General features: G+C 43.3%; 1 protein-coding gene across 1 annotated transcript; it reads right to left on the reverse strand.

The window, feature by feature from the left end:
* Positions 1–1,663: 1,663 nt before the first annotated feature.
* On the reverse strand, positions 1,664–13,475 carry wnt11 (wingless-type MMTV integration site family, member 11). The gene is made up of 6 exons (XM_034890449.1): positions 13,220–13,475; positions 11,135–11,326; positions 8,780–9,024; positions 6,660–6,937; positions 6,147–6,439; positions 1,664–2,654 (listed from the first exon to the last, which is right to left on the reverse strand). The coding sequence occupies exons 2-6, from the start codon at positions 11,215–11,217 to the stop codon at positions 2,480–2,482; spliced, it is 1,074 nt and encodes a 357-aa protein (XP_034746340.1). The 5' UTR covers positions 11,218–11,326; positions 13,220–13,475; the 3' UTR covers positions 1,664–2,479.
* Between the last annotated feature and the right edge of the window lie 601 nt (positions 13,476–14,076).

A 14,076-nucleotide genomic window follows, 5' to 3' on the forward strand; every position in this document is an offset into this window, starting at 1 on the left:
CAACTGGCATCACCAACAATGGCTTACCCAGCTAGAGCTAATGAAGGCAATGTAAAGGGAACACATTCAACTCGGGTGTGACGTCATTCCGAGCTTCGGCTTCTGAGTTCCGAGGTAAATGGAACACACATTTAGTAAATGTGTTAAGATTAATATCCATGCATCTTGCATACACACCCACTTAGAGACTCAGGCGTACTAACATGACTTTGGTGTCGTCATTAGCGCTTTTTCATCCAGTTGTAGTCTTTTGACTCTGGCTGAGCCACCTGTATGTGAGGGCAGCGTGCAAGTCCTCAATCAGCATGTGAGGCTTCATATTTCTGTGGTGGGGAAGGTGACAGACCCACCCACCCACACACACACACACACACACACACACACACACACACACACACACACACACACACTATTTTCTCCAACTGCCAGGCTGTGGAATGCCAGTGACTGAGTCCTTGAGGCTGTCGACAGCAGGCCTGTGTGCAGACAGTGCAGACCCCCGCTCACCTGCACACAGCAGACCCTCCCTGCCCCCAAACCCAAAGACCACAGTACACTCTGTCCGTCCTCGCAGCCTGCTTCTGCTTTTAGACTGCGGCTATGCAACAACATCCACTGATCAAATCTTTATGTACATAAGACTATGTGAGACTTCTTAGACTTCATTGTTCCGTTACTCCCCTCGGTAATACTGTTACCGTCTTTGGTTTTCTGTTGGAACATTAAAGAGGTTATTGTAACCAGAGTCTTGGCTTCGGATCTAGAGTCTAATCAACTCTTCTTAACCTACGTTTGCATCCAAAACGTTGAAATGAAATGCAACGGAGAGCTGCAAAACAAGTCCAGCATCGTAAAATGGCCACTCAAATCTAAATGACTGGTGATAATATTCCCCTTGGTGTTGTTTTTTTCTCCAAGTATGCAGGATTGTTTTGGAAGTTTCTGTATGCGTCCACAGTCTACGGTCAAGCAGTGTTACAGCCCCAGTGAGTGTGAAGCCTGTTCAGGCTGGTGCTGCGATGAATCATGTGAGCTCTCAGCATGGGGCCTACATCGTCCACAGCTATTTCTGTCAGTGTAAAATCATGAGAACCACTTTAACCAACACACGGCAGGCCAGAGGGTAATATCCTGGCTCATTGCAACGCCAAGTCTGCCCCGTCTGACAGGCCAACAGTCTGGCTATATGTTTCAGATAAATTAGAATTCTGTCTTGTTTTTTAATTTGTCCAATGGAGGTTTGGCTCTCAAACAGATGATTGTTTGAGTGTTAAGGCCCTGATAGGAGTGACACAAATCCCTTTTGCAATGGCTTTTGTGCAGAGGTGGAATGTTCAAACAAACACTTTCCCAGGGTTTGGGTAATTCAGAGAGGAATCCCAATAGACTGTCAGGTTGAACCCTGCAACTCATTACCGACAGCGCTGAGCTGATTTACAATCACTGTGTGCTATACGTTGTGGTAAACTCTTATTTTATCACACTTGGATTTGCAGTGAATAACAGTAAATGTTGCTTGGTTTAAAAATAATTAGTCTGTGTGGCTGTGATTTTTCCTTCTGCCAAAGTGTTGTAAGATGAGCTACACTACATTTTCAAAAGTGCATATCGCAGAGAAAGAATAAAATATGCAATTTCCATGTAAAGATGATGGTGAAGATCATTTCACTATTTTATAAATACTTCTTTCTTTATTTCAGTATACAAAATAACAGTATGTACATCCACAGAAAAGTGGTTTACAAAAATCCATGAGTTCAGTTCATATGCTCTGAAAAATAGAATATATTTTGAACTGCATGTCAGACATAAAGGAAGATAATGCTCTTCTCTCAATCCACAGGGATGCAGGCATGTCGAGATCGACGCAGGACACATGGCGAGAGTCCAAAACATCAACCACACAAATGTTCCATGACTGAAAAGTAGTTGAAGTTCCCTTTTTTTGTGTTCCTTTTCCCCCACGTATTGTCCATTGCTTCAGAGGGACAAAAAAGGTTTAATAGTACCTAAAAAAAGTACCACGCTGCCCTTGGATTTCCGTGGCATAAAGGCAAACATTAGTCTAGTGAGGGGAAAAGACAATCCCTTTCCTCCAGCAAATCCAATATTATTTCTTTTTTTTATTAGCGATATAATAAAATAGACTTTTAAAATCCCTGTTAGGGGGATTTATAATCATTAACAAGACAAAAGGAGACACCCAGGAGGACGGCGGTCTTCACGTAAACTGGCACTAACGCCACACTCTCCATGTCCAGGTTTGTGAAGCGAGTTAAAAAAAAGCTTAGAAGCCCAGTTGGCACTTTGGATTCAGATTCACGTACAAAAATTGATAGTGAGACAAGAACAGACCCCCTCTTCATTGTGATACACATGCTGAAGCTTATGACAAAAGCAAGCCTTTTCTTGGTATTGTAGTGCTTTGGTTAATCTGTGGCTGGGTACACGTAGAGGACTGCACGGCAGCGGCACACACTCATTTGCACACGTATTTCTCCACGATCCGCTCACACTTCTTGCAGGTGACGTAGCAGCACCAATGGTACTTGCAGTGGCAGCGCTCCACCAGCTTCTCCGTGTACGGGTTGTAGCCACGGCCGCAGCACATCAGGTCACAGCTGTCACTGCCCAGGGAGGTTTTGTTGCACTGCCTGACATCAGCATAGACAAGGAAGAGGGAAATGTTAAATTAGATTAATAATGTTGTTATTGTGTAACAGCTAGTGCTACACTCCATAGTCTAAGAAATACATCCATAAAATAACAGAAAAGGTTCTGGCACCCGTAATTAACAAATGGAAATTATGTGTGTAGTTGAAATACAGAGCATTTTCTGTTAGGCCTTTATACAATTGTCTTATACAAAGCTGCTCAGTTAGTAAACTTCTGAAAACGTGGAAACAAACTTTCACGTGTTAAAAAAAGAAAAATTCAGAAAAAGCATCAAAAACGTCATTAGAATTGTCACAAAGGTTGAAAAAAGCGACAAAAATGTAGGAAAGAACGCCCAGAATGTCGAGAAGAAGCGTCAAACTGCGGACTTCTTAAATCTGTCAAACCAACCTCCGGAGTAGATAAAAGTCGTCTAAGCGCAAATTTTAAAATTCCAAATGTAAAAACAAAAACAAAATACAGCTGTGAATCACGTTCTATGGACAGCTTCTGTTAAAATAACTTAAAGAAACTGTTAATTCACAGATGTAGGGCTTAATCCCCACTAGGGATTAATCAGACATTTTTATTTTTTTATCTGTTTTAAATGTAAAAGGTTTTTAATACTCAAGTGGTATTTGAGATTGCATGTACTCCAAGGTAACTCAGTTCACATCCACAGTATAGTACACACAAATAACTTCAGAGAGCCATCTTTGATACTGAACTTGCCATTAAAAAGAAGCTTTTCTGTATTCATTTCTTCTCAGGAGATTTATTTCTGCTAGCCATCCACTGGATGCATTATAAGAGCCGAAACCCCCCCCCCCACACACACACACACACACACACACACACCTCCCTGTTATTAATGCATTCATTTTGACAGCCCTAGTTAACAACTATGCATAACAAGATAGAGAAAAGGGAAAGTAAAGTTTGGACTGAACAACCAGCTTTGAACGCTAACGTATTTTCAGCTTGGTTTCCAGCCTGTGACAATTAGGTTTACAGCTTCGTTGTAAGATATTTTGTACAATCCCGCAGCCAGCGAAGAGCCCACAATAGTCCTTTTATAGCGCTTGACCGTCCTGTGTGCCCTACTTAACCTTTTGAGCAGTGGATGCTTGGGAGCCTCTCGTTTAGAAGCCTAAAGACTCTTGAATGAGCAGAGAATAGCCCCCGTCGTAAATCACACTGAATACACAGGGCCGCCCTCCCTTTCTTTAGCTTGTCTTCTCAACATAATTGCATTGTTTTATGATGGCTGAGTGTTAATGACCAGCATGGTGAGGGAAACACAGAGGCTGCCACTGGAGCGAAGGAGGAGAAGGAGGAGGGGGGGAGTGTAAGACAGGTTTATTACATCGGTGGGAGCTGGGAAGTAGATAGAAACCCCACTCGGTCATGTTTAGTCAGGGGCGAGATTTCGTTATATCGCCGCTATGCTGTAAGTGGAAAAAGAGGACAGCACTGCACATAGTGTAGTTCACATCTGCTGGTTTGAAGCAGAGGCACAGTAATGTTATTTAAGACTGAAGCACAGGCTTCAATAGCGTGTCTATTCCCAGGGCCATAACACTTTCTTTTTGGTGCCAGTGATCACATTTTATCCATTAGGAACTGCTGCTAAAATGATGTCCCAGATTCTCTTGTTATATCTGCCGCTCTCAGGTCTTGCGGATTGGCTCACAATCCCCTGCGATACAATAGGTCACGACACATATTAGAATAATCAGTACCCGCTCTCAGTGTTTCCCCAATAATTGTTCAAGCCTTGTGGGCCGCCAGGTCAGCGGGAAACCCCTACAGGCCAAAAATTACGCCAAATATCCATTGTGTTTCCCCTATATTTATTCTGCAGCGACGCACCGTTGTGGCTCAAAGAACTGTCTGTGGTTAGTTAACAGCAGGTAAGGTCCAGTGTGCTATGTTTAAATGTATTTTTATCTAAAATCGGTTGAAATGCTGTACCGTTACAGACACGTGTGGTAACGTAGCGAAGGACATGCTAACGTGCTAACGGGTCTGGTGTTTTTGTGTCTTTAACTGAGCTGGACCGGAGAATATTTGGTTAAAACAGATCAGTGATGCTGTTTTGACCCACTTGTTCTTTGCTGAAGGGATGTAGCGTTTTGTGTGTGGTGAGCACAGCGCCAGACTCCGCTTTAAAAAACATCCATTTAAAATGCTACATGACTTGCAAAGAAATAACGGGAGCAACAGGCAAACCCGCTCATGTCAATGTGAAGAGTGGTTCATGTGGATATTTGGAAAGGTAACTGACCAATACTTCAAGAAACTTTAAAACCCAGCAGCCAGGCTGAAGTATCAACCTAGGGCGAGCACTGACACTCACACACAGGCATCAGCATCACACGTTCATGTGACGACGCCAGCAAAGCGGGCGCCTAATGATTTGGCAAAAAAGCACTAACGCTGCAGACTGTGTGTGGCTGCTGCAGACCAGCGACACACTGTGACATGCACAGTGAGTGTCCTTGACGTGAGGCATTTCATCTGGTTATCAATAGAGTGGCCTACAGCTGAGGGATGCATGATATGACAGTCATGTGATGTTTGCCATTTTTAACATACAACATCACATGCCATTTAGTGGAGCTTTTCATCTTCAGTGGTCACTCAGCCACAGCTGCTGGCTGCTGACAATGAAGCGCAAAGTGTGGATGCGCTAAACATAGAATGTATTCTTGTAAAAGGGTCTGATATGTCTTGTTAAACAATCAGATTGAAATTACATGCGATCAAGTTCTTATATGAACAGAGAAACTTCCACACTAGACATGCTCAGAATTTGCTTTCTGTGCCATGCAATTCTAAACAAAATAGTAATGCCTGAGATGCACTCTGTCCTCTGCAACACAGTTATGGAACATTGTGCCATATTTCTCAGATATTGTTTAGCCAGATCTCAGCCTGAGTCAGACCCCCAGACAAATGGGCTCCATGCTATCCACTAACTTCTCACAGAGCACAAACCAGCAGGCAGCATGTGACACTGTCCCAACAAGCTGAACGGTGTAAATAAGCCTTTATCTTTGGGGGGGGACTACTTTACCCATTTGCTTGGCCCTCTCCAATCGATATCAGCTGGAGTGCACTCAGTCCCAAGAATAACGGCGTTAGTCATTAGATGGTGGGACACCCACTCCAGTCTTTTCAGTGGCCCTTTCAGTGACACATGCTCAGACAGGCCACAGACACAGCACTCTCAGGGGGCCGCTACGCGTTATCAGCCAGCCTGCAAACTAAACGGTGCCACCAGGCAGGAAGCCACTTCACTAGAGTCAACATCCTGAATGACCAGACACTCAGGATCGGCCATTTCCTATTTGTCAGCTGTGTGGGCCTGTCACTGATGCTTATTAATCCAACAGCAAAAAACAAATCCAACAACTATCAGGATGGCCAAATATCACCCCCTTCTTCTTTTATCATGCACGCTCACATACAATACACAATGATCTCACCTGTCCTGTGTGCCAACAGAGCCCTGTTTGTCATTTTTAGCACAGAAGTCTGGGGAACTCTGAAGGTAGACCAGCTCGTTCTCCCTCACCGGCCGGATGTCGATGTCTTTGGGCACCAGCTGTTTGCGTGTCCCCATGGGCCGGTGGACAACTTTGGTGGCTGACAGATACTTGGTCTTCAGGTCCATGGCGATCTCCCTTAGGTCCTGCAGGCCTCTCCAGCAGGTCCTTATGGAGCAGGAACCGGACACACCGTGACATTTACACTTCATCACCAGCGCGTCTCTCAGCGCCTGGACATGAAGACAGGGGACACGACCTTAGATAGGGCTCAATCTTTTATGGGATTGACATCCATTCAAATAAGGTAAACTACAAGTCAAGCAAAAAACTAAGTTCACAATTGAAATTATAGTGTCCATTTCAAACTTTCAAACTAGTGTCATTTCATACTTATTTAGAAACAGCTTCGAGGTTTTGCACTTTTACACAAAAGATGGCCATATTGCTTACTTGTCTTCCGACTTCACTGTTGTGTAGGTGCATCAGTTTGTTGGCATGGGAGCCTGCGCGTTTCATCTTCATGGGAGCATCAGAGAATTTGGAGCCCATAATCAAACCGTAGTGCAGGTTGTCGGCGCAGCCACCCCAGCGATAGCCAGGCTCAGGGATCTCCGCGGGAATAGGACCGCACGAGCACAGCCGCAAATCTCCGGACGTGCACGCCCGTGCTATGGTGTGGCTGATGGTCGCTGCGGACAGGGCATACACAAATGCAGCCTCTCTTGTTCCTGTCGAAACAGAGAAGAAACCCAATTGGTACAAGTAAACTGAAAATGCATACATCAAAGGCATTCTCTCTGAAGTTCAATACAAATACTTATGCACAACTTATAGTCAGCGGTCACTAGCAGTTTTGAGGGCTGCAACTGCAACAATTATTTCATTATCAACTGTTTTCTCTATTTACAGAGCACTCTTTTGGTCTATTAAATGTCACAATTTATTGATTTTTCCTGTCACAGTTTCCTAAAGTCCAAGGTGATGTCATCAGATGTCTTATTTTGTTCAACCAATAATCCAAAACTCAAGTCTGCTATCACACAAGACAGAGAAATAGCAAATCGTTACAACTACTGACTGTTTAGCTGGATATGTAACAATGAATCGTTTATTTAAAATACTTTTAGGGATTCTGTTGATCAATAGACTAATTGTTTCAGCTCTATTAGTTATTAGTAGCAAAGCACCTGCATATTCAGAAATGTAATGCATTAAATAACATTTACCCAACAAAGGGAGCTGGCAGTAGAGTGTGAATATTTTATCTCATTTAGGTTTTTTTCCATTTGGATGTGTACTCTACGCTGGTTTATCATTTGTCATAATGTATGCTAAAGGTTTAGCATGAAGCGTGTAATTGTCAGTTTGAATTCATGTTGATTCCCATGATGAAAAGTTATTACAGCAAATAATAAAACCCTGTTCAAAACAGCCATGTAACGTTCTCAAACCACTTGTGTTGTATAATTGACTTCTCTGCTATCCATCTGTCCCGTTTCCCTCTCAGTGTTCCACCGTGTGCAGATAAAACTATCAAACATAGTCCATCACTGCTCCTGCTGTAACGCAGAGTGAGCTCTGATGTAATTGGCGGTGATGTGTGTACACGCGAGGCCGGCCCATATGTTAAAGGCCGGGAAGCAATTGGAAGTAAGGGAAGAAATCATGTATGACCGTGGGCTGCTTAGATGAAAGCCATCCCTGGACAGAGATGAGCCATTTCCTGTTCGGTGCAGACTGTTCATTTGGCAAATGGCTGCCATGTCCGCCCCCCCCACGCACGCACACACACACACACACTCCCACTCCCACTCCCAGCACACTCAAACTCCTTTTTGGCCAGAGAAACGCAAACAGGCAGGCACACATAATGCTTGTTATGTGTGGGGGGTCGTCTCAAATAACAGCATCAGTAAAAATTACTTGTGAAGGCTTCTCCGGAATAAATTATGGAATTATTTGGCTGGCAGCAAAAGAATTGGAAAGATGAGGCAACGTATCCTAAATCAATTTTGAAAAGAACACCATTCTGTATCACAATCTTTAGATAGCAGCCAGGTTTATACATATATTGTGGTATCTGAGCACAGACCCCATTAAATGTAAATGGACTGTTCTTATATAGCACCTTTCTACTCTCAACGACTACTCAAAGTACAGGAACCATTCACACACTGTGGCCGAGGCTGCCGTACAAGGTGCCTATCAGATAAACACTCACACACATTTAAACACTGATGCACACAGAGGGAACCTCGGAGTTCAGTGTCTTGCCCCAGGACACTTCCACATGGGACTGCAGGGCCAGGAATCAAACCACCAACCTTCCAAGTGGCAGGCAACCGATCTACCACTGAGCCAAAGCCGCCCCTTAGAGGGCAGATCATTCCACTAGTTACAGTAAACTCAACTGCAATAAATGCAGCACTTAATGACCTCGGTTTTAGGTATTCATTGAATGGCAAGCATGACCATGAACATCACATTCTTGTGGGTAAAAAAAATACTTGGCGCAGCTCTTTGGAAAACTAAAACGTCCACGTGTCATCCCAAAGTGCTTATGGCCATACCTCGGTCAAGGTCTGGCCGATACTTTAAAGCATCAACGGGGATGTCGATGGACGAGCAGTTCCAGCGCATGTCAGAGAAGGTCTTCTGGCATGTTTTCTTGACTTCGCGGGCAGCGGTGATGATGGTTTGCATGAGCTCCAGGTTGCTGCGGCACAGCTGAGCCTGGGAGGACACGAGGCCGGGCAGCAGCTTACAGTGTTGCGTCTGGTTGATGTGTAAAGATGAAGGGGTGTGTGTTATTGACCTGCAGGGGGGGGGCAGACACACAAACAAGATAATACATTAGCGACTGCGACCTGCTGCCTTTTGGTGCTTGTCATCTGTTGTCATGTTTCCATCTGTCCTGTGAAAATAAAGGACTAAAAATGCCCCCCTTCAAAAAAATATGTACTGTATATATAATACATTAATATTGCAAAGATGAATTGATTAGAATGGATTAGTGATTAGTAGTCGACTGGTAAATTAATTGCCAACTATTTTGATAATCTATTAATCGGTTTGAGTCCTTTTTCATGAAAAAAAAGTCAAACATTCTCTGAGTCCAGTTTGTCAAAAACAAGACAGTTGACAAAGTCATTTTGGGCTTTTGGGAAACCCCGGTCAACATTTTCCACCATTTTAAAGACCAAATGTCTATTTAATTAACCAAGAAGATAATTAAAAGATTACAATGTGATGGTTGCTTGACCCCTTATAGCGGTGTGTTGGTGTTTAAGTTTCGTTTTTTAGTTTTAGTCTTAAAGTTTCTTGTGTACACACATTTAGAGCCTTTTAGACACCAGTGCAAAACAATTGAAAAATCAAAACAGATAATGCTTCCGGCAGGGAAATAGTTTGGCATTCGTCGCAGAGAAGAACCGTCTTATCACCGTGAAAATCCCGAAGGAAACTCAGCCGAGGATTCATAAGATTTAAATGACACGTTTTGGCACAAGGTTTTTCTTTAGTTAAAGCACAGAAGAGGCCTCAAGATATCCCCCCCCCAATTTTTTTTTTTTAAAACCCACTAAAGTCAGATCGACGGTCAGATGAAAAACTACATAGATCCCTCACATTTGCATTTTCCACCACAGAAAGTGCCATCCTCTATGGCCTCGGTTTGACATGAATCATCTGTTTACAGACTATTAAGAGCTGCACACATTTGATTGAAACATTGTGAACTCGTTGAGTATTAACTTAGGAGAGAAACCACAGGCGGAGCAGGTTAGCTCTGATCTCTGCTTTCTGTGTCTCGCACTCTGCTGAGAGTTCGTGAGAACCAGGCAGAGCCGCCTGCACCTTGGCCTGTTTTGCATTAGGGGGCCGAGGGGCCGCCACTCTGTGCCCAATGATAAGCTGTGACTCCGCCGGGCTGGGGGTAACCCGGCACTCACAGGTGTTTACAGCCGCATCTGTTTTGCATCGCACCGCTGCTCAGTATCAGGACTGTAAGAGAGCTTAGATTTAGCACATGCCATCCCAGCTCTCGTGGGCACATCTGCCTAAGTCTTCCCACTGTGAGTAAAACAAACACTCCCTCTGATAAGAAGCCGTGGATACTTTGGGTCGAGCCAACGCTGAAAGTTGTGTTTTGAAGCACGGGGATAAACAGAGCACGCGAATTGTCAAGAAAACCTCAAAAGCCTTTATGAGAATACCAAACAATAGCATGCAAAAAAATCAATTGGAATGTAAACAAATTCAAAAAATAGCAACTTGGAAATTTTATGGACTTTCCAAAATGATTGTTTACTTTTACTCTAGCCTAAAAACTGCGTTGCGCTCGGTACGAGCAATCCACATTTGTGTCAACAGTTATGCCGTTGCAGCTTCCCTCTTCCGCATGCTACTTTTACACTGATTGAGGCCTGACTAGACTACACACAGTGGCGATGTCTGCGCCACCACGATGCCCCGTCATCACCATCTTAGTGTCTATTCTTATCGTCTTATGATACAGCAGGGGGAGGGAGGGGGGTGCATTTCATCTGAGATCTTAGGACGGAAACATCCACGCCGTCTCCTTTTACTGAAGCCGCAATAGAGTTAATAAAACAAAAAGGGGTTTCCGCTGATAACTTAAAGCACTGCCAGCTAATCTACGGTCCCCTTCATCAGATACGCATGCACAGAACGCTCGGCCCTTCCCTTCCCTTGATCAGAAGCAACCTGAGGAATGTTGGGGGCCCATTTCAAAGCTGCCACAGGCCCTCCACTCCATAAAACACTGTAACATGCAAAAAGGAGGCGCACAATAAATCTTGTGTCTTCATGACGTCACCTGTGTGGACATTGTTTGACCGTGAGGCATGTGTAATGATGGCTGAAGGTCTAAGGAATGGGATGGCGCCCCTCCTGAGAATACTCACAGCCATTTGATGCCCGAGCAGACCTGAGACAGCAGCAGAGCCGTGAGCACACCCAGAGTCGGGACATGAGAGCTGCTCCTCATGGTTGGACAGGAGCTCCGGTTCACACAGGACACAAATACGGCGGGCTGTTAGGCTTCCTGGCTCCGACTCAAAAGTCAACTGTCATGGCACGGCCTCCTCTCCTAATCCCTGTAATAAACAACATACAAATATACACGCACATAAATTATCATCAATTCAATTTTGTAGGCTACAGGAGTTATCTCAGGGCACTTTACAGGTAGAGTAGGTCTATAGCACACTATCATTTATAATATTAAATATATATTACATCAATATAAATATAATAATATAACTTGCAAATGCAAATTTAAACAGTTTCTAGATGTGTTTATTTATACTGTTTTAAGAACCACTGGGAAATAAGTAGTTAAAAGACAAAAACAAATGGGATGACTATTATTTTTGTCCATTCTGCCCACATTTAAATAAAGAATAACTACACGATAGGAGCAACAAAAATAAATGGAAATGAGCAAAATTGTTTGCAAGAAATACTCTGTCGACAGCTCACAACTACACTACTGGAAGAAATACTCAGCCTTCTTCATGCTTCGTTCTATTTACACAAGAAACCAGGACAATACATTGTTATCCGAATCAGAAAAGCTTAAAGACAAAGAAAAGCCTAAAGACAAAGAAACCTCTTCCATTTTCATGAAGGGGCCAGTCCTGAGTCTGGGGTAGCCTACACATTGTATGTCAACAGGCACTATAATTCAGACTTTTCTCAGTGACTTGATTATTTCTAGAATTTACCGTGATAGAGTCATGATAGGCCTATCTTTACGCAGTTGAATTTAATATCTCATTGTTTGGCGCTGAGGTTAAAAGCATTCTGTTCTACACAGTCACATGAGCTTTACTTTAATCCGGAAGAATTCAGACAAAGGAGTCCTATTCCCCCGTGATTAAAGTAATTGGTTCTATTGCACTGATGTTTAAAGTTTCTGTAGAATTCAGTTCCAGTTGTCACCTCTGCCCCACTTGGAACAATGTAAAGACTTTTGGATGGATTGGCAGCAGCGGGATCAAAGCCCAGATCAGCGCAGTGATCTCCAGTCAGCGCATCAGCACCGTTAATCTGATAGCTGCGAGCTGTCGATAAGCAATCTCTTTGAAGAGAGCTTAAACTGAGCGGATTCAAACTGAATAATGGGCCTTTTTTTTTTTTTTTTTTTTTTATTATAATAAAAGCGCCAGTTTCGCTTCTCATTGCTGATTGGGTGAGACGGGGTCGAAACTGTTGCCATCAATTATTGAAATGAGCTCACTGAAACTCATTTTACTCGGCCAACTGCTTCCCAAGCACTGGGATTCTCACCTATAGTCTGGGCTAAAATATGCCTCATAAAAAAAAAAAAAAATCGCCTTTATTGTGGAAAAAAGTAACTATATCCAGTCGTTGTGTTTGGGATCGCCCTTATTGGTGTTCCAGGACTCTATCCGGCTTTAAATAGGCCCATAAATCACCGGCCTCAAGTGGAGTCCCTGGTTAAATTTACATTTGGCCGAATTGGGCTGAATGGCAGCTCCTGTTTCCCCCGTGGAAGATAAAGGCTTATAGCGTCACACTCACACACACACACACTCGCACACACACTATCCAATGTGTCTCTCACACCGAGCCGAGATAAGCCAGGGCAGAGCACACCAAGTGAACCATTCATCATATTTCCCGAGGATCATGGGAAACTAATTAGCGGTTCCAATAATAAGCAATCATTATAATAATTATATTAGGCGATCTGCTTGGGAAGACAGATGAGAAAAGACTCTAAAGTCACTTTAAAGATTCTAAGAAGCAGGTTGACCGAAGTGAAATATTAAAAAAACTCAAAAATACGCGTGGATCTTTGGAAATTAAAATAGGATCATACAGTAAAATATAAATATCATCCCCACCCTTTCTTTAGCAGATAGAAACCGTCTCTACTTAATCATCCTAAAGTGTGTAGGCTACACACAGCAGCCTGTGGACTGTAACATAGCTGGTCCTCCAGATAAAATAGTTTAACTCACCTTAGCCGTGGCGCTCGGTTCTATTAAAAAAAAAAAAAAAAAAAAAAAAAAAAAAAAAAAACGGATAAGAAAGAAGAAAAATAGTAGAAATATCCTTCCAGAGTACTGTCTGTGTCGGTATCAGCCAGATGCGTGGGTAAAATCCAGCGTGGGGTGGTAGAATAGCTCCGGACAGGTACGCATGGTGTGTATCGCAGCGGTGTCGTTGAGTGTGTGAGTGTGTGTGGGACAGACACCCAGGGAAAGAGAGCGAGAGAGCGAAGGAGAGAGAGAGAGAGAGAGAGAGAGGGAGGGAGAGAGTGAGTCGCAGTGGGGCAGACTCCGCTTTAAAGCCCCGCTGTCCCGCTTTGATCTCACTGCTGATGTCACACCGGCTGCACCGGGACCAGAGCACGCGCACGCGCGCGCACACACACACATACACAAACACACACACACACACACACACACATACACTTGGTCATTCACAATATCATCAGTGGGGCAATGTAACTAACTCGAGTAAATGTACTGAAGTACACATGTTGAGGTACTTTTTCCTTTCACGCCACTTCTACTCGGTTACATTTCCGAGAGACATGTTGTACTTTTTACTCCACTACATTCATCTGACAGCTTTATGTTACTTCTTTACAACTTCATATGTTTGCACACGGAACATGTAACTAGTTTATAAAATAGCCTAGTATGAAACTAGCCAACAATATAACGGCCTACAAGTCGAAATGATGATGAGTCGATTAATCACTGAGTTGATTGATAAAAAATGTTGGGGTTGTTTCCAGGTATTAAAATGAGAGTTTTTTTTTGCATTCAGTAGACATTTTAACGTTAAAGTATTTTTAATCTGATGATGA

Source organism: Etheostoma cragini, chromosome 13 (genome assembly GCF_013103735.1).
Source record: "Etheostoma cragini isolate CJK2018 chromosome 13, CSU_Ecrag_1.0, whole genome shotgun sequence".
Lineage (NCBI taxonomy): Eukaryota > Metazoa > Chordata > Actinopteri > Perciformes > Percidae > Etheostoma > Etheostoma cragini.

Excerpts from the sequence above, each read along its gene's own strand:
- wnt11 (XM_034890449.1), bottom strand. The coding sequence starts at position 11,217 with ATGAGGAGCAGCTCTCATGTCCCGACTCTGGGTGTGCTCACGGCTCTG. Across the intron at positions 9,025-11,134 it reads TGCTCGGGCATCAAATGGCT|GTCAATAACACACACCCCTT; the intron begins GTGAGTATTCTC and ends CCCCCCCTGCAG. Across the intron at positions 6,440-6,659 it reads ACAGTGAAGTCGGAAGACAA|GCGCTGAGAGACGCGCTGGT; the intron begins GTAAGCAATATG and ends CTTCATGTCCAG.